Genomic DNA, 25,271 nt, shown 5'->3' with positions numbered 1-25,271 from the left:
CGGAGTTGCTCTGAGAGTTACACCTACTCAGATGGGTGACAAATTCCTCTGCCATCCGTGGTTGTTTTTTGTTCCTTGGTGTTGGGGAGTGTTTCTTTTTGTGTGTTTGATAAAATAAATAAGTTTTTTCCACTTTTCCCTCTGAGGAAGTTCTTTCCCGAACCCGGTAGGGGGAGGGGAAGGAGTTCTGGGGGTTTGTTTCTGGGGGGCTCTCCTTTGGGAGTTTTTCCCCTAATTTTGTCCCAAACCAGGACAGCCTACTTCAGGCATGACGCTATAATGCTAATATAATTAATCTAACTTGAAAAATAAAAGCAAGGCACCCACCGTAGAATATGAATGGAGTTTAAACTATTTACTAAAAATTATCTTGTTGGTATTTCTCTCGTGCGTCTAACTCAGAGTACATTAAAAAATCCTGAAAGCCCTTTTAAGAGTCTCATCTAGGGAGTTTTTGGGGCCTTACATTTTAATTGGCACAGTGAAGCAGGGTACTCATCAGGCGATAAAGAGGTATTTTATATGGAGGTAACCACTAGTAGCGGAATGAAGGAGAAATTAATTTTCGGTCCAAACCGATGTCATGGAAACATGGGTAAAGATTGTCCTTAATTGCTCTCCACTGGTAATGTTGCTAAAAGCTTATAAAGCTTGTCCAGTTCCAAACAGATGTGGGCTGAGGAAATCTGGCACTATCTGCAGCAAGTTGCTGAGAAAATTCGAATTTTGGCAAAAGACAAAAAAAACCGTAGTAAGAATAAAGGTCTGGTATCCATATGGTTAGAGGTTGGACTCAGAGCTGCAAAAAGAGAGAGATATGTTGCCGAGTATCAACAGAAAGAGCTAATTGAGTTACAAATTGCCTAGGAGGCTGAAATAATAGCCTGTCTCAGGGTGGATTGAGAATTGAATGTACAGAAGTTAGCCCCAAACCTTGTCTGAATGAGCTCATCCAGAGACCAAAGAGCTTTAGATTTGCAAATTAACACTGCTAGGGAAAGTGTGATGAATGAACCAGGGTTTTTCTGCCTCGAGGAGGAGGTGGGCCTCCCCAAACATGATGCCACCTTCCTCCACTCCCTGGAGGAGGTGTTTGACTCAGGAAAGCCAACCCCCTCCCTCCCCATGTTCTGCCCTCTTGAAAAGATGGAATTCGTTTACTGGAAGGTGGAGCCCGCAGTACTGTATCTCACTCTGCACCAGATTTGGTTATGTGGGAAAAGAAAACAAAGCAGAATGCTTTGAGAATTTCAGTAATGGGGGTGAATGAAATAAATCTTGCCGAGGAGGAAGAACATGGTGAAGAGCCCTGGTCTCTTGCCCAGGAAGCAATCTGTTGTGTGAAAATTTGGACCTGTTGGAGGGGGGAGAATCCATCCAAAATGTGTTAAAATTACCAGGAGAGTGTGGGAGGCGGCTGGTTTCCAACCAATGCAGGAGAAACAGCTGGTGTGCCATCAGCCTTCTCCCATGTTATTGTTATTTATTGCAAACTTTAAGTATCGAGATCGAGAAAACAAACTCTCGGTGTTGCCCTCAACAAGTGAGCTGGGAGAGGGTGGCAAATCCAAAGATCCTAAAAGGCTCTCTGAAAATAAATGGAAATTCAGTTTCCCTGTATTCTCAATGAATCTTTGCAAAATGCTCCTACACTGCCACCTTCTGGTGATAGTGAGTATAAAGCCTTGTCTGCCACTAAAGCAAAGGAACAGAATTGACAAAGTAATTCCAGATTAAAGGCCACAGTTGCCTATGGTAGAAAACACAAAATAGCAACACATAGATGGTCCTTTCTTTTTAAGACCGGTCCAAGTGGGGTCGAGTTTTCTTTTTCTCTCCTCTTACAGGTATTCCAAGAGAAGAGGTGTTCCATGAGAGAATGAAGTGACAACAGGACTGAAGAGTTGCTGTCCTTCACTGCATCAATTGTTTACATATTTTTATGCTGATCAAGATATTTATATTTGTACATGCTTTATAAAAGTTGGTTGCAAGCAATGTTTTAAGATGTGTTTTCTCTCTAGTTGCCACAGTGAATAGAGAAGATTCCTCCCCTAAATTTACCTTAGGTTTTCATATTATGGAATCAAATTTGTGTACCTCTTCCTATCTCCTCAGAGTAAAGCATAAAATTACTATACCGACGGAAGCACATGTAGTAATGGTAAGCAACGTGCAAAGGATGATTATGCAGAAGAGGGGGATGTCGAACTGTCGGTGACCCCTGGAAAAAGGGAGAAAAGGGGCTAATGGAGGAGCTGAAGTGACAGCTGTAAAGTTCTCTCCCGCTGTAGATGAAGAAGGCATAAGTGGTTAAGCTGACAAAAGAGAAGCAGCAAGATTCTGGGTTTGAAAACCAATGAAGGGTTTGGTAAAGTTGGAAAGGTATTTGGTCCAAACCCAGGACCCTGACTGAAATTATATGCTTAGGAGGTTGGAATGACTCAAATTTTGTTATATTTTTGACCCCCCACCCCTGAAGCAATCCAGACTATTATGTAGTAGAATTTTTACTGAATGTAATTTTCCCATGGTGCACACTAACTTTTTCCTCTTTCCCTGGGTATGGGTCCCAGGGATCACCCTGAAATCTGGTTGGTGAGAAAGATAAGGGTGGTTATCTAGAAGATGTATATTTGTTTGGGTAAGAAAAATACCTGGACCTGTAAAATTATGAACTCCAAAAGGCAATGCAGACTAACTATTGAAAACTGATATCTTTAAAGTCTGTATTTTTTGACAAGGAGTAAAACACTATCAATAAAAAATAAAGAATCTTAAATTAAACCAGCCATGTGTAAGAGACTGGAAAAAACTGAGGTCTTGAGACATTTTGGGATGCCTCTATATGTAGGAGACGGTGGGCAAGGCCTTGTTCTGGCAAGACACTGTCCTGCCCTACCTGCCCTACACCCCCCAACCCTAGAGCATCCCAGAACCAGTGTCTGTCAATCATTGGCCACAAAGGAGGCAATGCTCCACTCTGCCTAACCAAGCTCCTGAGTGGCCAAATGAGCTGGAAGTCCCACCTGGGAGGGGGTGGGAGGGGGGGGGGGAGGGGGGGTGTGCCCACGAAGGCACAGAGGTATTTAAGGCTGACATGAGGCAAGCACATGCCTTGACCCTACCTTGCACTTGGAGTTTCTATCTGGACACCGCCTTAACCCAGGAGTTGGTTGCTATATATGTGCTTTGATATCTCTTTTCTGTCTTCTTCTCCTCCTTCTAATTCCCTCTTTTTGGAACATTTTGGGTAACTTAACATTGAATGGGTTTAAGTTTAAAGCTTGCTTAGTTGAATGGGCCAAAAGAATGCTGCGAGAAGTGTTTTATGTTGATTGGATGTTGTACTAAAACTTTTGACAAAGTTCCTTGATTTTCTATATTTTGCCAGTAAAGTAATTTTGATCTCTTGAGAATATCTAGCTGGTATTTCTCCCATGCGTCTAACCCAGAGTACAGGAACCTCTGTAAGCCCCTTTCAGCGAGTTGTTTGGGGCCTTAGACCATGCTGATTTGGAGCTCAGCTTACAAGTCCAGCAAGTACCAAAAATGGCTTTATTAAATTGTCTAACGCTTGATGTGTTATTAATGAGCAAGGAATATGGAAAATACTAGACCTCACCAAAGAAGAATACGGTATCAAGAAACACAAAGGAAATTACCAACCAATCTGCTAGACTCTTCAGTCATTGCAGCTGAAAGTTTGGTTTAACAAACTCTCCCCCTGGATCCCCATGTGTACCACACAAAATGGCCTGCAATTTTAGAGACTCACGGGATGGGGAGCAATGACTTGCATAGAAGGAAATTTTTATAGACTAGACTTATGCTTTTGATTACTGAAATAGCAATTGTCCATTATACAATTTCCTGTATACTTCGCTCTCCTTTCTCCTCCGTCTGCTAGATTAGGATCCCACTACTGCCATGAGAGGAAAGGAACCATTACTGTTGTCCCGGTCAATGTTTGGTGCCATGGGGTGGTATGAGAGACTGGAATGATTGTTGGCTTGAAACATTTTGGGTGCATGTGTGGGGGGAAGGGGCAGGTCTGGCCTTGCTCTGGTGAAGCGATGCACTGCTCTGTAGATCTTCCCTTCCCCCCCCCCACCCCTACACTCCCCAGAGCTGTATCCCAGCACTAAAGTGGCTGCCAGTCACTGGCACAGTGGAGGCAATGCTCTACACCCCACCTCTGGAGCCCCTAACCCAGTTCCTAAGTGGCCAGATATCCAGAATTCCCACCTGGAGGAAGGGCCCAGGAAAGCTGAAGGATACTTAGACCAAAGCATGAGGCAAGCACATGTGTTGACCCTACCTTTCGTTGGATTTTATATCACTGCTGGAACCAGGAGTGGTAGCTGTATTCGTTCTTTTCTATATCTTTTCTTTCTTTCTTTCTTCTCCTTCTTCTAATTCCCTCTTCTCAGAGTTTTGAGTAACTTAAAATTGGATGGTCTTAGAGTTTGCTAAGTTGAATGGGCAAAGTTAATGCTTTGTGAAATGTTTCACGTTGATTGAATGCTGCTCCAAACTTTGGCCAAAGTTCTCTGATTTTCTGAAGTTGCCAGTAAAGTTTTTTTTGTTGTTTTGACCTCTTGAGAATATATTGTCAATATTTCTCCTGTGCATCTAACTCGGGGTACATAAAAAAGCATAAGCCCTTTTAAGAGGCTCATCGAGCAAGTTTCTAAGGTCTTACACTTGGTTAGTGATAGTCTTGGCTGTAGTGATCACAATATTGTGGTGTTTGGGACCCAGCTGTGCACACTGAAGATTAGTACTAAGATAGAGGTTTTAGATTTTAGAAGAACAAAATTCAGGTTGCTTAGAGATCAGTTGTGAGAGATTCCATGGGAAGCTTCCATGGAGGGTAAAGGACCTTGTGAGTGCTGGGAGCTTTTCAAGAAAACTTTCATGGAAGCACAAAAACAGTTCATCCCCTTTAAAGGTAAGGGAAGTAGGTGAAGCAAAGACCTCCTTGGCTTAACTGGGAGCTTCTGAGTCTGCTCAAAACCAAAAGAGAAACATACCAAAGATGGAAAAGCTGATGAATACACCTTGAGAGCTACAAGGGCATTGCCAGGGTGTGCAGAGATTCAGTTAGAAAAAGCAAGAGCTCAGCTTGAATTGAAATTGACCAGACACATCAAAAGCTGCAAGGAAGGGTTATTCAGGTATGTAAACAACAAGCAGAAACAGAAGGAAAATATTGGCCCACTGTTAAACAGAAGAGGTTAATTAGTCATCACCAACACTGAAAAGGCAAAGGTTCTCAACACTTTCTTCACCTCTGTCTTTATCAGCACTGATGGGCCCCAGGACCTGGGAACAAGAATCCAGGTGGATGCAAACACAGACTCACTGGCAGCGAAGGAAGAGTTAGTATGTGAGCTATTACAGGAGCTTGACCCTGACAATTTATGGGCCCTGACAATATCCACCTGAGGGTGTTAAGAGCTGGCTGACATTGTTGCGAGGCCACTCTCCATGATCTTTGAGAAGTTGTGAAGACTGTGGAATCTGAAGAAGGCTAATGTAACCCCCATCTACAAGAGGGGCTTAAAGGAGGATCCAGGAAGTTATAGGCTCATCAGTCGTACTTCAGTTCCTGGGAAAGTTATGGAACAAATCCTCCTGGGGCCTATCACAAGTCAGATGAAACATGTGATTGGGAAAAGCCAGCACAAGAGCAAATTGTCTTTGACAAATCTGATAGCCTTCTTTTATGACAAAGTAACCTGCTCGGTTGATGTGAGGCAAGCAATGAACACTGTCTACCTGGATTTCCCCATGGCTTTTGATACGTTTTCCTAGTCTCCTCCTAGAGAAACTGATGTGTTATGGTCTAGACAAGTGGTCTGTGCAGTGGGTGGGGAATTGGCTGACAGGCCACATCCAGAGGGTGGTGGTAAATAGTTCCTTTTCAAACTGGCAACCTGTCACAAGTGGGATCCCCCAGGGATTGATATTGGGCCCATTGCTGTTTAATATCTTTGTAAGTGATCTGGCAGGTAGGATGAAGTGTACCCTGATGAAGTGTGCCAATGATACCAAACTGAGTGGGGAAGTGGACACTTGGGATGGGAGAACCACCCTGCAGGAAGACCTGGATAGGCCAGAAGAGTGGACTAACAAGAACCTTATGAAGTTCAGGAAAGACAAATGTAAGGTCTTGCATCTGTGAAAACATAATCCAGGAGTGCAGCACAGGGTGGGAAAGGGACCTGGGGGTCCTGGTGGACGATGAGCTCAATATGAGTGAACAGTGAGCTGCTGTGGCAGAGTCAGTGGGTTTCTGGGTTGCATAAACAAGGGCATCACCAGCAGAGATAAAGAAGTCTTTATCCCACTCAGTGCCTTGTCAGACCTCACCTGGAATACTGTGTTCAGTTTTGGTCCTTGCTACATGAAAAAGATGTGGATGGGCTCAAGAGGGTCTACAGAAGGGCCACAAAGATCATCAAAGAACTGTGAAACCTGCCATATGAGGAAAGGCTGAGAGAACTGGGTTTTGAGGAAAGAAGGCTTAGGAGGAGACCTTATCACCATGTTCTAGTATTTAAAGTGATGAAGAAAACAGACACTCCCTTTTTACATGGAAAAGAGGAGGGGGGTAATGGGTACAGGTTACTCCTGGGGAGATTCTGATGGGATACAACAAGAAAATTTTTCATAATGAGAACAATCAGCTACATCATGTCAATTCACCACCACAGCATCTCTTTCTAGCAGTTTGCTTATGCAGCTATAACTTCACTGGGATATATATGTACTTGGCTTTTTATTTTTGTTTCACTTGTCTAGTGCTGGCCTAGTAATAATTTAACAGTCATTACCTCTTAGTATCAGCTAAGCAGGGCCTAGATTCCTGTCTCAGGACATGATTGTAGCCTTTTTTTTTTTTTTTTTTTTTGCTCCAGTATTTTAGCTAATGTATTCATGAAAGAAAAAGAGAATTCTCCTCCCCCAGCCACCCCACATTTTACCACAAACACAAAATTACTGGCACACTAAGGGATAAAAAACAGTAATGAAGAGCAGCCTTCTTTTCTTCCTAACACAAATACATTAAGCAACCTTTAGTTATTAAAAATGAATATATATCTCTAATCCCTGTTAGGGGATTACTTAAGAACCTCTACCACTTGAGCAGTAATTCTGGTGCTAACCCTAGGAGGAAGGAGAGAATTATTTAAGAAAAGGTACACAGTTACATGCATGCATGTGTTTATAAAAAACCCTTACATCTATCATCTCCTTACAGATAAAGAAGGAACTAAATAAGCAGCAATTTCAAAACTTCACTTTAAATGCTACTACATTCATTTTGAAATTCTTTGATTTTCACACAATTCAAAAAATGGTACAAAGCAGCAGTATGAGCTATCACAGCTGAAGCCAAGCACTTTGAAAACAGTGTCTTGGTCCTCAAACGATATATTTGCCTGCTGGTCAGTGATGCTCCACAAGAACAGCTTATTTTGACATTGTTATTAATGCCCTCTCTAACATTCCCCCAACACAGCACTCCCTTAGGTCTGTCAGTGCAGTCTATAGAAGAAACAGATTCAGCTTTTAAAAACCACCCTACTGACTTACAGACACCACACAACAGTGCAACAAGTGAGCATTATTGAACAGGACAATATTTCTTAAGACTGGTGTCCTGAAACAAAGTATAAACCAGTTCAAAACAATACAGAATTTAGGAAAATTAAATAAAGAAAAACATTTCAAGCACAAAGTTGTTTTGTTGGTGGATTTTGATTTTTTCAATTTTAGTACATGCATAAACATTCCACATTGCATCATGACAGACTTCAGTTGCTTTACCAAGTGCTTAAAATGCTACGCAGTCTAATACCTTTTCCCCTTTCTTCAAGGAAGATTACTGGCATAACAACAATAACACCAAAAAAACCAAACCCATACATCCACCAAACCCAAAAAAACAAAACTACTCCAGAACCCATTACACTGCAATATCTATCAGCATCACTCTAAATTCAGAGAACCTATTTGCCATAACTTTAAAATCTGTTTGAGTTTGTAAAGCTTGTAGGAAAAAACATACAAAATCATCAAGTCCAACAGTTAAAACAGCACTGCCATTTAAAAGGCAAATTCATGGAAACAATAGCTGTGAGGTAGTCATATTTTAATACCCTTGTCACATTTTCTTTTCCTCCTTTGCCTATGGGCTTCTTTGATTTTCCCTACATTATCTGTGGTGTAGCACACAAGCAATTATTCCTCTAACTGAAGAGCTTTAAATATTATCTGATGCTGTCCAGCTAGGGACCTGTGTTGGTTTTGGCTGGGGTAGAGTTAATTTTCTTCATAGTAGCTAGTATGAAGCTATGGTTTGGATTTGTGATCAAAACAGGGTTGATAATTCAGAGATTTATTTGTTATTGATGAGTAGTACTTAGACAGAGTCAAGGCCTTTTCTGCTTCTAGTGCCACCCTGCCAGTGGGAGTGCACAAGAAGTTGGGAGGGGACACAGCCAGGACACCTGACCCCAGCTGACCAAAGGGATATTCCATACTGTATGATGTCATGCTCAGCAGATAAAGCTGGGGGAAGAAGGAGGAAGGGGGGATGTTCAGAAGGATGGTGTTCTGTATTCTCAAGTCACCATTGCACATGATGGAGTTCTGCTTTCCTGGGGATAGCTGAACACCTGCCTGCCCATGGGAAATGGTGAATGAATTCCTTGTTTTGCTCTGCTTGTGTACATGGCTTTTCTTTCCCTATTAAACTGTCTTTATCTCAACTGATGTGTTTTCTCACTTTTACCCTTCTGATTGAACCCCCCATTCCAGGGGAAAGTGAGCCAACAGCTGTGTGGTACTTGGTTGTTAACGGGTTAAACCACAACAGTCCTTTCTGATACCATGTGGATCTTGAAGGGTTTGTGATAATGACAACCAGTCCTTCTTGGGTCACATACAAGAGGTCCAGCAGGGTGCGCCTTCCCTAATTGGCTCACTCACCAACTGTGTCAGGAGGTTCTCTTCCACACACTCCAGGAACCTCTGAGACTGTTTCCTCTTTGCTGTATTGTATTTCCAGCAGACATCTGGTAAGTTGAAATCCCACATGAGAACAAGGGCTAGTGATTGTTAGACTTCTCCCAGCTGTTTATAGCATATTTAATCTGCCTCTTCATTCCATAACAGATTCCCATCAGATCTGCCTTGTTGGCTTTTCCCCTTAATAGACACTTAAATGCTCAACCCTATCAGTGCCATCATTAAGCTCTAGACAATCAAAACACACCCTAATATACAGGGCTACCCCACCTTCCTTGCCTGTTCCTTCTGAAGTGTTTATAGCCATTCATTGCAGCACTCCAGCTGTGCGAGTCATCCCATCATGTGTCTGTGATGGCAACTATGTCATAGTTTTCCTGCTGTGCGACGGCTTCGAGTTCCTCCTGTTTGTTGCCTATGCTGTGTGCATTGGTGTAGATGCACCTCGGACTATTCTCAGGTGCATCTGTAGTTTATAACACATCAATAACCCTTGTGTCTTTGCTGCCACATGGATCTCCATCCCCTACCTCCACTAAGACTGCAGACCAAAGGACCTCACTAGTTTCTTAAACACTGGCATGCTGCCTCCAGGCTTATCTCTAGTGAGCCTGGGTTTATTTCTTTCTCCCTTACAATCTAGTTTAAAACTCTTTCAATGAGCCTTGCTAACTCCTATGCAAAGATCTTTTTTCCCCTTTGACACAGGTGTACCCCATCTGTTACCCACAGGCCTGGTGTCACATAGACCGACCCGTGATCAAAGAACCCAAAATTCTGCCAGTGACACCAGGCTTGGAGCCAGGTACTGATCTGCTGGCTTTTCCTGTTTCTTCCCTCATCATTCCCTGCAACTGGAAGGATAGAGAAGAATATTACTTCTGCTCCTGATCCCTCAACCAGTTGTCCCAAGGCCCTGAAGTCTCTCCTGATTGCCCTCAGACTTCCTGTTGCAACTTCATCGCTGCCTACCTGAAAACTCAATAATGGGTGATAATTTGAGGACCGTACCAGGGTAGGAAGCTTTCTCTTCACATCTTTAACCTGGGTCCCAGGGAGGCAGAAGACTTCCCTGAGAAGTGGGTCTGGTCTGCATATGGGGCCTTCTGTTCCCTTCATAAGGGAGTCTCCTATGACAACAACCTGTTTTCTTTATGGAAGCAGTTTTTATGCGGGGCATAGGCTGACAACCTCAGCAACACCTCCATGCTAGATGAACTATTGTCATTATTGTTCAGCTCCACTTGCAGAGCCTCTTATCTTTTATGCAATGGCACTTGGGAAGGTGGGGCAGTCACAGAGGAGATGCCCTTGCTGCGCTGGGCAGGCACTTGCCTCCATTGTCCCCTATCCCTTATGTCACCATGTTCAGCTGGGAGGAGAGAGGATAGGGAATCCTCCATATTATGCACACTGTCTACCTGTCAGGCCTGTCCCAGGGAAGGTAGGGTGCAATTCCAGTAATCTCTCTCTCTCTCTCTCACACTCCCTGATACTCCTCAACCTATTCATTTCCTTCCAGAGCTCTGCCACTAAGTAGAGGAGTTCCTTTGCCTGGGCTCACCTCCCACAGGTGTGCTCACTACTGATGCCCAGTACTGGCATAAGAGCAGGGCACACCCTGCAGCCTGATACATGTTCCCACCAGAGCTCTGGGCAGCTGTGTCAGTCACAGTGGGTGCAGAGTTTAGAGAGGCCATAGCTTTCTGCTGGGTAGATACCATTGCTCTCTGGAGCACCTCAAAGCATGTAGCCATGGATGAGCTCACAAAAGAGCAGGTACACCCCTGGAGGACCTGGAGCCATGGGTAAGGCTCTGTTGGAACAAGTACACCCTTAAGGGACTGCAGCCCATGGATAAGTCCAAGCCAGAACAGGGGCAAGGGGAAAAGTTCATTGCAATATTAGACCCTAGAACCTGGTCCAAAGGGACCAGTGGTGGAGAGTGTAGCAGAAATACCTTTAAAATGTCACAACCAATTATTTGAGTTGCCTGTTATAGGAATTACTATAGCAGGAATCACCTGAACCAATGGAAGAGAAGTCTTACAAGAAGCAGTTGCAGTGCAGCAGTGACCTGACCTGAACTGATTTTGGTGCCCAGTAACTGCACCCAACACAGCACTTCTGTCCTCAGTGAGCACTATAGCAGATGGAGCTCAAAGTCATGGACTAAATTAACTCAGTGGACATATGTGGACATTTTGCAGGGGTGGTCCATAGACTAAGGGAATGATAGGTATATTGTATCAAAGGATGGAAAGCGGGGTGGTGGTTAATGAGGATATATTGGATAGTGTGGGACCTGACCATGATATAAATGGTATGGAATAAGGGGTGGAGAGTGCACTGGTTTTGGCTGGGATAGAGTTAATTTTCTTCATAGCAGCTAGTATGGGGCTATGATTTGGATTTGTGCTGTAAACGGTGTTTATAACAGAGGGATGTTTGTTGCTATTGCTGAGCAGTGCTTACACACAGCCAAGGCCTTTTCTGCTTCTCACACCATTCCACCAGGGAGGATGCTAGGGGTGCACAAGAAGTTGGGGGGGGACACAGCCAAGGACAGCTGACTCCAACTACACCAACTACCTGGAGATGGATGCACACCTGCCTGCTGATGGGAAATGGTGAATTAATTCCTTGTTTTGCTTTGCTTGTGCACATGGCTTTTGCTTTCCTTATTAAACTGCATTTATCACAAGCCATGAGTTTTTTCACTTTTACTCTTCAGATTCTCTCCCCCATCCCACCAGGGGAGAGTGAGTGAGCGGCTGTGTGGTGCTTAGTTGCCGGCTGGAGTTAAACCACAACAGGTCCATAATTTGTCTAACTTTTCTCACAATGAGTAATGCCTATTAACACAAAATAATACCACTGACCTCTACAAGATTAATCCCTTGAACTGGCACTGCTAATTAGTGAGGTTCTGGCATTGTATCTGTATCTTTAGGATGCAAGGAACATTAGAACTAAGATATTTATTCAACCAAAGACTCTGAATGTTGTCATAATTACCTGCTACCCAGTGCTGTTACATAAATATAATCTCATATAATCAGCAATTATGATCCTCTGCTCTCCAGAGTTCCTCTTACATAAAAAAACAAGCAAAGTACTTCATCTATTGCCTCCTTCTCTTCCTGTAGAGTCCAGGGTCAGTGCCTTTTCTTTAGATACTTTTATTTGAAACAGTTCAGCAAAAGGTGAAAGAGGACACCATACTCATCCTGTTGTGGACACCTGAAGTAGCCTAAAAGAGTTTGAGTACAATACAGCCAGCCTTTTTCCCCCTTTTCAAAAAAACCTACTTGAAACTGGAAGGTAGGAGGCAATCTTCAGACACTTAAGCTTAAATTAGAACCTTCCTGGTTTTCCCTCACCCTTTCTGAATATACTCAAGAGATCGGCAGAAAAACCATGCATACCTTACATATAATGAGAGAAAGAGACAATGTACGAGACTTAATTTTCATTTATCTATTCACCCGTGTCAATTTACCCTATCCCACCTTTTCATACTATGTCTTCCCTTTACTCTGCTCTTGCATTGCTGCCCTTTTCCAACCAACTCTATCCTGTGGTGTAATTTGCTTCCCCCCTTCTTCGTTGATCAATGTGTTTCCAAGAGACCAAACATCAACGGAAATTATAAACGCTATCAAGACGAGAATTGGAAGAACTCTAGATCTAAAACAATAGGGCAAGGCAAATTCAGCTACAGAATAAAGATGCTGTTAATATCATGTATACAGAAAGGGAATATTCAGTATTTGCTGTTGAAGAGCATTTCTGCTCTTTTAAATACTTAGTTCTGTTAGCCAAAACAGAATTCCTGCATTTGTAAGTCCCTCTTTCAAACATGTCATATAAGCCTTCCTTCTCCGTGCTTCAAACAATTTTTATACATTATATAAAACCCAGTAAAATTGAAACACCATTATTTGATAAAATATATTCTTGAAATAAGAAACCATACATTACATACACTGCACTTTGTTCAATTAAAAAAAAAAAAAAAAACAAAACACAAGCAAAACAACAGCCAAACCCAAACCAACAACACTAAACAAAGACAGGAATGCATGAGATTGTACAAAACAGTACAGGACCATCACGGGACCATGAAAAAAAAAAGCAGCAAAAGTGATGGATAAAGCAAGAATGACCTCTTCAATCCTACTGAAGTGAGACTACTTCTCTACTATGCAAACAAATTACTGCAGTGATGCTGAAGTTAAGTGACAGTGCTAATCTACTGTAGTAGGCATGCAGAAATATATACTAAGAGTGAATAGCATGTTCTTGGGATTGGATTTCTACATAAAAAAATTATCATTTTATGTATGTTGGCAAACCAATGTAGTCTACAGAGAGCATCTTCCAGGATATGTAGTAAATAAACTTCTCACACCCCTAGCCCTTGAGTCAAATAGTTGCATTTGTACAGCAGCATATGGGAAATCTGACTTGGTATGAAAGTTCAATACTGTCTCTGGATATTCTCATTATATTTAAGAGCAATTTAAGAGAGATCCACAAAAGCAATATTTATTTTCAAACTATTTTACAAGAAAAGCAAGATAAGCTTAGTGAGAGTACCAAGAAATAATTGTTTGCACCTGCTGATTTTTCAAATCCCAATTGTGATGGTGCTTCCCCCCCAGGCCGCACTATGATCTGAGAAATGCTCGTTAGGCCTTGGCCTTGATGAACAGCACCTGGATTAAGCTCCTCTTGAGCTTATCAGAAACACTGTCTGTTCCCAGGAACTTGTGCTGTCTAATAAGCTTCTGTTTTTTAACAGCCTTGGAAACTTATTTTTCTTGCCTGAATTGCAACCCAAATGGAATAACAGTTTTGTTATCAAACTTTCAAAGAAAGTTACTGACACGAATTGCAGCCAGGATGGAAAATGACTATGACTAAAGCCCACTCTCTTGCTGCCCTATAAACACCAGTCCAAAATGAGACCCTTTGAGCTCTCCTGGACCACAGCGGGCTGTGACCAGCAACCTCCCTCTGAGTGGGGCCTCTCAGAGCCAGTGAACTCTCAAGATTGCCATACTCAGAGGATTGCTGAATGATGATGGATCCTGGGCTGATACCTCCTGCTCCTCGAGGCTCAACCCTTTGCCCACTGAGAAGATGCAAGTGCATCCAAAGTGAGTACTTCACTGAATTCAAGGGGAATTTTTCACAGGTAGCTTGTACAGACTCTATGTATGTATGTGTGCGAGTGTGAATATGCTATAGCAAGCATACCAGGAATGCTGCTCTCCTAGATTCTTAAGCACGTTAGATTTGTAAGTTAGGCTTATAAGTGAGTTACTGTTGTGCTTCTAGTAAATTCTATAGAATCTCTTGTTAATTTGTTTAATTTCGGCTATCAATTAAGTGCTGTTAAACCTTTAGGCCTAAATTGTTGGTCAAATCCAGGGCTAAGTTTAGCAAGGGGGTCCACTCTGAACCTTGTGACTCAATGGGAGGCTCTCCCTCATTCCTTTTTATCCTTACCCAACCTCCACATACATAATTTTTTGTTGATTTTAGGTTTAGATTGATTTATTTGAGATTTTAGTCCAATTTTTCTCAGTGTGCTTTAACCATCTACTAAGTAGTAGAGTCAACCTTGCCAATGAACTTTGTTGTGCTTTTGCTTTTATATCAAACCTGATATCTTTGCCAGTGATTCTTTGAGTGACCTAACACAGTCATTTGTGAGAAATGTCTATGGAATAAAATCTGAGTATGCTTTGGGGAGATGACAGGAGAGGCAGACTTCAAGAAAAACATCACTAGCAAACATTAAAAACAAATGTTCTGTCACAGTCACTAGTTCTTTTCAGTAGTCTTAGGTTTAGCTTCACTAGCTTACCTCTTAAAAAAAGGTCCCCCTGATCAGAACACACAACTAGGAACAGTCAGCTAATTTATACAAGGCACTAGCAAGAGAAACTTCATGACAGACAGTTATACAAGCCATGCTGCAAAAGCACTGTTAGAGCATTTAGACCCTTGTATAAGGTCTATGTTGATAAAGGACCAAAGAGAAGATAATTTTTCACTGCTGATTTAGAGAGCATTCATTACATTAAACTGCCTTAACAATACCCCAATTAAAAAACAACAGGAAACAGAATAGCATTTTGAGCAAAACAAAAGTTTGACCCATTAAAACCTGAAAAGATTAATTCCTGCAAGGTCTTTGAAAAGTATCTGAGGTGACAGTCCACCCTATCTTAATAAACAAGAAGTCCAAGGAAGGTCATGTATTTGAAGAGCCCCTTCCAGAATGAATAGAAGTAACAGACACTAAATGCCAAGCTCTTAAAACTGAAAGTTCGGAAGTAAGTTTATTTAGGCAAATACAATTCAAGTGGGCTGAGTTACCTGCCCCTCCTTTTAAAGTTCCTACACTGTTTTTGTTCTGAGTTCTAATGCTCTCTGTTCAGTCAGGCCAGCGTTCTTTCCCAATGGCTCATTTTTCTGCACATGAGGACAGACTACTCCTTCATCTTTAGGATTTTCTCGTTGAAAAATGTCCAGGCTTCCTGAACTCCTGTGTTCTTAATTACTATCAGAGGAATGTTAAAACATTGTGAAAATATTCAAAATGTTTGCAGATTTGGGGTCTGATCCCACACCTAAACCCTACACTGCCACTCACCTAACCCAACACCCACCCAAGCCTGACAGGTAAGAAAATAGGAAGACCAAAAAAAGTGTGGGTCAGGATAAAGATACTTCTATGAGTAAAGGAAAGAAGAAAATGAAAGAAAACAAATACATGACTGATGCAAAGACAATCACTCACCATCTCCCACAAACAGACTGATGCCCAGCCAGTCTATGAGCAATGGCTAGGTTCCCAATCCCTCCCCCCCCCCCCCCCCCAAAGTTTTTATTGCTGAACATTACATTGTAGGGCGCAAAATATTCCTTTGGCCAATTCAGGTCACCTGTCCAGGTTGTGTTCCCTTCCAGCTTTCATGCCCACCCCCAGACTACTTGCTGTGTGGGCAAAGTGGGAAAAGGAGAAAGCCTGGATCCTGTGGAAGCATTCTTCAGCAATAACCAATATACTGGTGTGTTTTCAACAGTTTTAGTTGCAAATCCAAAACACAGTGCCATGTGGGCTGATACAGAGAAAATTAACTCCATCCCAATTATACCCAGTACACCTTGGTAAAGTGTTTGAGTGTTGATTGCCTTAAGTTAAAATTTTAAATCTGAATTCAATTTACAGCACTTTCATTCTGACTTTTTTGGGTTTAAATTCCATTGATCTTGTGCTGTCGTTGTCTATCACACTCACTTAAGCTGACTTAAGAAAATTTAAGTGCCTCAGGAAAGAACATAGATTAATACAGCTTTTTTGTGGGCTTTTGTATTGGGTTTGCATGGCCAGGTTTTGGTAGCAGGGGGCTACAGGGGTGGCTTATGTGACAAGCTGCTGGAAGCTTCCTCCATTTCCAGCAGACACAATCTCAGCTGGCTCCAAGACAGATGTGCTGCTGGTCAAGGCTGGGCCAATTAGAAATGGTGGTAATGTGTCTTAGGTTACAATGTAAGATGTAACCAAAAGAATGTATTCTGTCAGTTGAAACCAGGTGGGGCAGTTCTTTATCTCTTCCATGACACATTCTCCCTCCAGGGGGATATCTTCTGTTAATGGACCATTGAGTCTAACTGCATGACTGATAAAATTACATCATCCCATTGTGAAATGCTCCACCCAGGGGGAGGAGCCAAGCATCCCTACCTGGATATAATCTGAGATTTAGAACACCACAGGTAGCCTTTTTCCACTGGATTCCCAGAGGAAGACCAGACTCTGCTACACCACTACTGGACATTCAAAGAAAAACCACAGCCTTCTACAGGATCACTGCTTCGACAGAACCACATCTGTCACTCCAAGAGGACTGCAGCCACCATTTAATCGGACTCCTACCGACACCCTGACTGACAGGATGTCAGATTGTATTCTGACTCTTTCAGTGTTTTTGTAGCATTGCATTTATTTTAATTTTCCTATTAAATTGTAGTTCATACTTGGAGTTTCTCACTTATTTACTTTTAAAATGGTACATAATGCCTCTATGATAACATATTTAAGAAGAAGAAAGTTATTGGGCAGATGTAATTGCTGCCAGAGAAGAGCGGGGTGAGAACATGAGAGAGGAACAACTCTGCAGACACTAAGATCAGTGGAGAAGGAGAAGATCCACTGGGTTCCAGAGCTGGGATTCCTCTGCAGCCATGGTGAAGCAGCTGTGCCCCTGCAGCACATGGAGGAGGACCATGAGAATGCAGAGATCTACCTGCAGCCTATGGAGGAGACCCACACCAGAGCAGGTGGATGCCTGAAAGAAGATTGTGAACCCATGGGAGGCCTATGCTGGAACAGGCGCTTGGCAGGGACCTGTGGACCTGTGGAGAGAGGAGCCCACACTGGTGCAGGTTTCCTGTTAGAACTTATGACTCCATGGAGAACCCACTCTGGAGCAAGCTGTGCCTGAAGAACTGTACCCCATGGATGAGAGACCCCTGGGCCGGACTCACATTAGAGTAGTTCATGTAGAACTATCTCACGTGGGAGGAACCCCATGTTGGAGCAGGGGAAAGACTCTTCTCCCTGAGCAGCAGCAGAAACATGTGATGAACTGATCGTAACCCCCATTCCCTATCTCCCTCCATGGCTGGAGGGAAGGAGGGAAAGCTGGGAAGGAGGGAGAGGTGGGGGGGGGAAGGATTTTTTAAGGTTTTATTTTACTTCTCATTATCTGACTTTGTTAATAATAAATTCAATTCATATCTCTAATTTGAGCCTGTTTTGCCTGTGACAGTATTTGGTGAGTGATCTCTTCTGGTCCTTATCTCAACCCATGAATCCTTTGTTATATGTTCCCTTCCCTGTCCAGTTGCAGAGGGGAATGATAGAGAGGCTTTGGTTGGTGCCTGGCATCCAGCTAGCATCAACCCACTACAGCTTTGAAGCTGTTTTCTTGTCTAAACACCTTCTTATGCCTTTTTTTTTTTTTTAAGTATTTTTAAAAGGAAAAAAAAGTGTATTGTCTCTAACTCTTGAGATTTTGAGCTATTTTCTTATGATACTTGAGAGGTGGACTAGTGGAAGTGCCTCACCTAGTCTCTGCTTCTGTAATCCAAAAAGAAGATGGAATTTCTGTGCATAACAGCTGATCCCAATAGTGGGTGGGCTGAAGGAACATCTGCAGGAAACCCCTGCAGCCCCGCTGAGTAGGTAGCAGGTGCCTTGACTTCACACCTTGCTCACCCTATGGGGAGCAGTCATGAGATAAACCCTATGCCAACATCTATGACTGACTCCTGGCCAGCACATCTTCAGGTATTAATTGATTTGACAGCTAACATAGCCACCTTGCTCTGGTATACCTACACAAAGATTTTCTTCTTTCAAGCCTTTCCTTCCTTCCTTCCTTCATGAGCAAACCGTTTATTCATGTTAATCTCAACCTCTTTTATTGTTGCAGAGTTCTATTCTGAAACACGAACTCTTTTCCTTTTCCCTGACTTAGACTGACAAGTCAAATTAATTTCTTGCCAATTGAAAATAAAGTAGGATGCTAAGACACAAAGACAAAACTAAAACACCTTCCTCCCTCAACCCCCTTCTTTCTAGGATCACTTTCACTCCTTCATTTCCAACTTTCTACCTCTTCCCCCCTACTTCACGGGTGGGGAAAGAATCATAGAATGATTTTGGTTGGGAGGGACCTTAGAGATCTAGTTCCACCCCCCCTGTGGAATAGGAGGTTGCAGTCATTTCTTAAGAACTTATCTGCCACTCCCTCTTCACGCTTTTCCCCTGCTCCAACATAAGATCTCTCCCACAGGATAGTCCTTCACTAACTGTTCCAGCATGGGTCCTCTCCATGGGGCACAGTCCTCCAGGGGCTGCAATTCATGACAGAAAATCTCCTCCTCTCCGAAGGTGCGCTCTCTAGAGGTTGCATTTTCCTCCAGGGCACATCCACCTCCTCTGTCATGAAGCCCTCCATGAGCTGCAGGGTGGTTATCTTCTCTGGAGTGGTCTTCTCCACAGCCTGTAAGGAAATCTCTGCTCTGACACCTAGAATATCTTCTACCCCTCCCTCACTAACCTAAGTGACTGCAGAGCTGTTTCTCTTGCATTTTTCTCCCTCATACCTCCCTCTCTTTTCACATACACACACTGCTGCACAGCATTTCTTAAATGTTATCACAGAGGTGTCCCAGCTTCACTGATTGGCTCATGTTTGGCCAGTGGCAGATCTATTTTGGAGCCAGTTGGAACTGGCTTTGTCCAGCACAGCAGAAGCCCCATGTCTCTTCTGATGAAAGCTGCCCCTGCAGTCTCCTCACTACCAAAACCTCACCACATAAACCCAATACAACTCTCTCTATACAAATGCACTTTTTCTTTTTTTTTTTCTAATTTGTATTACATACCTCTACCAAAAAGAAACCAACGGATGAAAATACTTCCCTAATTATGATTGTAGAATCTTTGTTTTTAACTCCCACTTTGGCTTCTTAAAAGCAGGAAGTTAGAATAGTGGCTTTTAACTTACCTTTTTAATCTCCTGTGGAAGCTATGAGTTTATATAGCAAATTCAGACTTAAGCTTTACTTAACTATCTTGTGGTCCACAGACTATTGAACCAACATAGCAAATTCAATCCACTGAAATTAGTGTCTTGCATTAACATCAGCTTTCAAAAACATAAACAATGGTAAGGGATCTTGGTGCAAGAAGCCACTTTTTGCTTACTGGAAAAAGGAAGTACAATTGCACCCCAGCCAGCTACTTTTCATATAAGCTTTACTGAGCACACTCTTTTTTACCTACAGAGAAATAAGGTCTCTTCAAGAGTTTCTTGATAGCAAATCATAAGCATATAAATAGGTTTTCCAAGATCTGTATGTGAATTAGGCTACAGGGTTACTGGCTGATACAAGCATAAGGGAAAAAAACATTTAACATTTTAAAACTTTTTAAAAGCTTTAAATTGTGCTCAGCAGCAAATTTAAGATGCAAAACAAAGTCTTACTTCAGAGGTAATGATCATGTTTTAAGTAATTTGCATCTTCCTGATATTTGCTTATAATAAAGTTGTCTGAATACTTTTTGGATATTTAGTTGGTTTAGTCTTATGATAATTGCTACAGCTTTTGAGTAACTTTGTTATACTGGTATTTACAAGTGGTCATAGTTTGATATGCAGTATTATTCAAACATTATCTTTAGCTAGGTGGCTCATTTAAAGTAGTAAAAAGCTTCCTAAATACAAAGTTATCAGGGTTGTCCCCAGTAAGTTAATGTTTATTGGAAGTCTTAGTTATAACCCTCTAAAAGTTCAAAAGTCTAGCTTTGGTCAGACTTTTATTTTGTTCACGTTCCTTTACTCAACTGACAAAGGTTATTGTTGGGTTTGGTTGTGGGGTTTTTGTCTGGTTTGGTTTTGGATTTTTTGTTTTTTTGTAAATGTAAGTAATCAGGAATATTTTGCCACTTACTAGAAGAAACACAAAATTTGTTTACTAACTAAACAAGTACTATCTTTACTAGAAGTAGAAATCACAAAAAAAAAGTTTACAAATTATTCACAAGATTCAAAGTTTACTCACTTTCTAGAATATTTCTAGGTATAACATCAAAGCTTGACATTAAAAACTTTTGTGTATTTTTTTAAGTTTCTTTAGTTTTACTGTTCATAGCTTTCCTACAGATTTACACCTAATATCACCTAAACACTTCTCTCTTCCCCCTTCTTCCCACCCCATTACTCACACTATGCTACATGCAAGTTTAATGGCCAGCATGTGCTGAATGATCAGCTGGCCATTATATTCTTGGATTTTTTTCACCTGAGGCAATAATTTAGATCTACCTCCTTTACCCAACTGGCTGTTTTCATAAAGCCCACAGAACTCAGTTTTCTTTATGACCTCTGACTCATGAAATCAACTAACAGGTTCAACAGGCTGTGATCAGAAAGAGGAGACAGACAAGACAGATGGGTAGACTGACAGCATGATCACAACAGCTTCTATTTGTAAGTTTACCTTGTCTTCTTAAATCTGAAGCATTCATCATATTCCCAGTCTTAGGAATGTTAACTTCCTAGTGCAGTAGATACTTATTCTAGAACACTTCTAAGTTGAACAAGAATTCAATTCCACCCCTACAAGTTCAGTTATCCTTATCTCGCAGCAGCAAAGTTCTAACCAGGCTTTGCCAACCAAGTGAACCCTCTACACATCCTAGAACACCAGCATCAACATTAGAGGAGTGGTTTGGGTTTTTTTTTAATTAAGATAACAGCTGCGAAAACTGTACTTTCACTTTGGAAAACAAACATGAAGTTAACACTTTCTGTTATACTGCTTTGACAACTCAATTAAAAAAAAAAAAAGGAAGCCTCACTGGAATTAACAGTCCACTGTTTCAACTTTAGAGATAGCATAGTTTAGGGTTTATACAGCACATATTATGCATGCATGACATGCACTCTATAGATAGACATGAGTTTTACATTATCATTTCAATCTAATCTGTTTCAGCTTTTGACACTTCAGACAACTTTTGAGGAAAAAGAGAGTAATGTTGATAGAACTTAAATAGAATTAAAACTGTATTGTGTAAAGTATATACACAATTGTTACAGTCATTAAATTAAACTATCTGATTTTAACAAGCAGATTAAGCATCTGTAAAAATGCATCTTCAGTCCACTTGCTCAGCAGGAAGCTTTGGCACAAAGTTAAAATGTAAACCAGTTCTAAAAAATAAAATACAGGAGAATATGTAAACAAAGACTGCCAGTGCTTACCTTGACTCTCCACTACTGTTTCTTACATCTTCATCGCTGTGCCCATTCATTGTAAGTATCAAGAAGTTTAAAAGATAAATAGAAGTCCACTCAGGTTGGAAGGCAGATGCCAAGAAATTACTTCTTGGTACTCTGTTTTCCAGATGACTCAACTGTTCTCTACAAGATTTTTTCCAAAATTGCCTAAAGTAGTAAAGAAAAATGTTGTCATAGTTTGAAATATTTGATGGTTGCAACTGAAAGATACTGAAAATAACTTATCCTGTAACAACACCACCAAAAGGGAGAATTTATCACATCTGGCATCATCTTTTTAACTGAAAGAAAGCTTTTGGTATGCCATAGTCCTAAGAACAACCCAATCTTACTTTTAAAGGAAAACAGCCTCCCCAAACACATAAATAAAAATTATAACTATCAATGCTCTAAGATACGATTAGCAAAATCATTTCGTGCACAAAACACATATCATAAGCAGTTCTAGACACAAAGTTTACATTGTGTTGGGGGTAGAGTCAAGAAAATACTGTTCCATTTTTAAAAAATGGCTCAATTACATCACGCTAACAAGATGGCACAGATGGAGTGATCACTATTTCAAACATCTTCAATCAGATCTCTACCGTGTCAGATGCACCTAGAAAAAGTTTAGGCTCACATTAAGGGAGTGCAAGTATAAACTCACTGGTAATAAGCTAAAGAGCAGCACCCCTCAAAAATGTAGTGGTGTGAAAGCGATAAGGGGCCCGCCTGCAGCTTGCCTGACTTGAGGTGCTAATATAGCCCAAGCCCCAGCTCATAATGGAGGCCGCCTCATATCGGGATGGTAAAAACCCTGCGCTCAGGCACTATTTTAGACACCAGGGCCACTCCAGACAGCAAACAAAAGCAATGACGGAAAAATGTGACAGGAAAGATCCCTGGAGCCCCAGAGAGGCCGCGAAGCTAGGCTGGGAGCCCCGCGGCAGCGAACTAGGCAGCTTGGTGGTTCCTCGCAGATAGGCCGCTGGCTGCCCAACGAGGCCGAGATCCACGCTGTCTGCCCTCCCACGCCCAGGGTACGAACACTCTGCCTCCTCTGGGACCGGTACTCCCTGGGCCCCAGGAAAGATCTTTAGTGGCCATGAAACTCTCCTTGTCGGCCACTCCCTGCTCTGCGACGATCCTCTCCGACCACCCGCACTTCGCTGTCGCAGCTTCCCGTAACCAACAGCTCCCGAGGAGAGACCAGGCCAGGGCTTCCTCCCTACCTCTCGCGAGTTCACCTCCCGCCCCCGAAAATGGCCCTCTGCTGGTGGCGCGACCTGCACAGGCGCTGCTCCTGGTCAAGGCTCCCGGGAAGTATTGCCAAGGCGGCCGCTGTCCTATGTGCTCGCTTCTCCCAGCGCTCCCCCATGGCCAGAGAAGAGCGAAGGCCTCCCAGCCAGTTCGTCACAGACACCACTGGACCCAGCGAAAGAGGCTCAACCCCAACTGCCCACCTCAGTTCTCACAGCTAGCTCCCTCCCTCCCTCCCTCTTCGGAAAACAGCGACCGGCTCCAGGAGCCCAGCGACACTCTAGGCATCCAACTCCTTCTCATGGCCTGTCGCCTCTCCAACCATCTTTGAAAGTGACAAACACCGCGCAACTCCGGACCAGGAAAAGAGAAAGGAGGCATGGTGGGCCTCTGCCTACCTGCGTGTGTGCACTCGGCCCGACTTTCCTAGGTCTTCCCTGTTCCGAGATGGCTCTACACTCCACAAAGGGGTCTGTGCTGCAACCTAGGGTCGAAGGCTGCTCCTGCAGCCACCGCAAGGCCTGGGCCGCCGGCGCTTTACAGCCCCACGCAGTGGGCTCGCCTGCAGCTCCCACCAGCTTGAACAATAGGTCTTCAAACCGAGTAGGGAGAACCCTCGTAAGTGCTCTGTTGCTCCGCCGCTGTTTCCTACGTCCTCTCGACCACCGCCATCATGCTACCACTCCGCTCAACCTCCTCCTCCCTTAATTGGATGGAAACCCTGGGCGTGATGTCAGTCCTGCGCCCTGGGACAGAGCGGGGAGAAGGAGGAGGAGCGACAGCCGGGAGGGGACAGCGCCGCCGGGACATAGCGGCAGGAAGAGCCACTTGGAGGGCATGGCGAAACCCAAGTGGCTTCTCAGCTGCGCTGGATACTGCAGGGGCCGGAGGCAGGAGGAGCTCGCCTGCCCGCCGTAGCAGCGAACGGGCGCTGAGGCCGGTGCTGCTCCTGGTGCCCGCTTGCAGCTCCTATGTGAGGGGGTCCTGAGGGGCGCCCATGACTCACCCAGTGTAGCAGGGAACCTGGCCTAAACCCCACGTTACTGTTCAGTGCGGTGCAAGGGATTTTTTTTTGTTTGTTTCAGGTTTTTCCTGTCTAAAATGAGAGCCCCCTAACAAACACATTAATTTCTTATTCTTCCTATGCAGTTACAGTTGGCATTAGGGCATATTTAGGAAGGCTTGGTATGCAGCTTCACTGAGAACACTTGCCTCCATGAGGAAAGCATTCCCCAGCTGGAGGCAGAACACTCTTTCTCTTGATATCTAACTCGAGTTGTTTTGAAGTGATTAATGAGAAAGCTGTTTGCTTAAGGTGGCTCATGTTCAGAAAAAAAAAAAAAAAAAATTAAAGAGTCCTACTGCTAGAGTCTACCTGTTCCCAGAGTAGCAAAAGAAAAGTAGTGGCTGCTGAGTAAAAGACAGCTCTGGGCAACACAATTAGAGAGTGCTGGAAAGAGGAAGTAATTTACCTGCTTTGTCCTCTTTGGAATCCTGCATATTGTGCTGGTTTTGGCTGGGTAATTTTCTTCATAGTAGCTAGTATGAAGCTATGTTTTGCATTTCTTCTGAAAACAGTGTTCAGAATTCAGGGATTTTTTATTATTATTATTATTATTATTATTATTGCTGAGCAGTGCTTACACACAGGCAAGGCCTTTTCTGCTTCTCACACCACCCCAGCAGGGAGTAGGCTGAGAGTACACAAGAAGTTGGGAGGAGACACAGCTGGGACAAGTAATCCCAACTGACCAAAGGGATATTCCAGACCATATGACATCATGTTCAGCATATAAAGCTGAGGGAAGAAGGAAGGGGAGGATGTTCAAAGTTATGGCATCTATTTTCCTCAAGTAACCATTACATGTAATGAGGCCCTGCTTTCCTGGAGATGGATGAACACCTGCGTGCCACTGAATGAAAATCCTTGTTTTGCTTTTCTAGTGTGCACAGTTTTTGTTTTATATATTAAACTGTCTTTAGCTCAGCCTATGAGTTTTCTCACTTTTCTAATTCTCTCCCCCACTCTATCACTGAAAATATCAGGAAAATAACACTCTCTAAAACTGTAATTTCAGTATCAGCAGTCAT

The 25,271-nt window shown here is 42.8% G+C and overlaps 1 protein-coding gene and 1 long non-coding RNA gene across 5 annotated transcripts in view; one reads left to right on the top strand and one right to left on the bottom strand.

The window, feature by feature from the left end:
• Nucleotides 1-23,938, bottom strand: part of LOC306814052 (chromodomain-helicase-DNA-binding protein 1-like) — an 88,731-nt gene extending 64,793 nt beyond the window's left edge. For 3 of the 4 annotated variants that reach the window (XM_079329753.1, XM_079329752.1, XM_079329750.1), the window contains exons 1-2: nt 23,579-23,938; nt 21,903-22,085 (exon numbers count right to left, since the gene is read on the bottom strand). In XM_079329753.1, coding sequence (XP_079185879.1) covers nt 21,903-21,952 — 50 coding nt within the window. In that variant the 5' untranslated portion in view covers nt 21,953-22,085; nt 23,579-23,938. Of the gene's footprint in view, nt 1-21,902; nt 22,086-23,152; nt 23,174-23,578 lie in introns of those variants that run through there. The other variant, XM_079329751.1, reaches the window with a different exon arrangement.
• The window catches only part of LOC306814068, a 1,017,233-nt gene that overhangs the window by 930,999 nt on the left and 60,963 nt on the right, over nt 1-25,271 (top strand). The gene's annotated exons all lie outside the window — the stretch shown is intronic.

The sequence above is a fragment of the Erithacus rubecula genome (genome assembly GCF_903797595.1).
Source record: "Erithacus rubecula genome assembly, chromosome: W".
Taxonomy (NCBI): domain Eukaryota; kingdom Metazoa; phylum Chordata; class Aves; order Passeriformes; family Muscicapidae; genus Erithacus; species Erithacus rubecula.
Note: the sequence above shows the minus strand (reverse complement) of the source record. Positions and strands in the feature narration are given on the sequence as shown.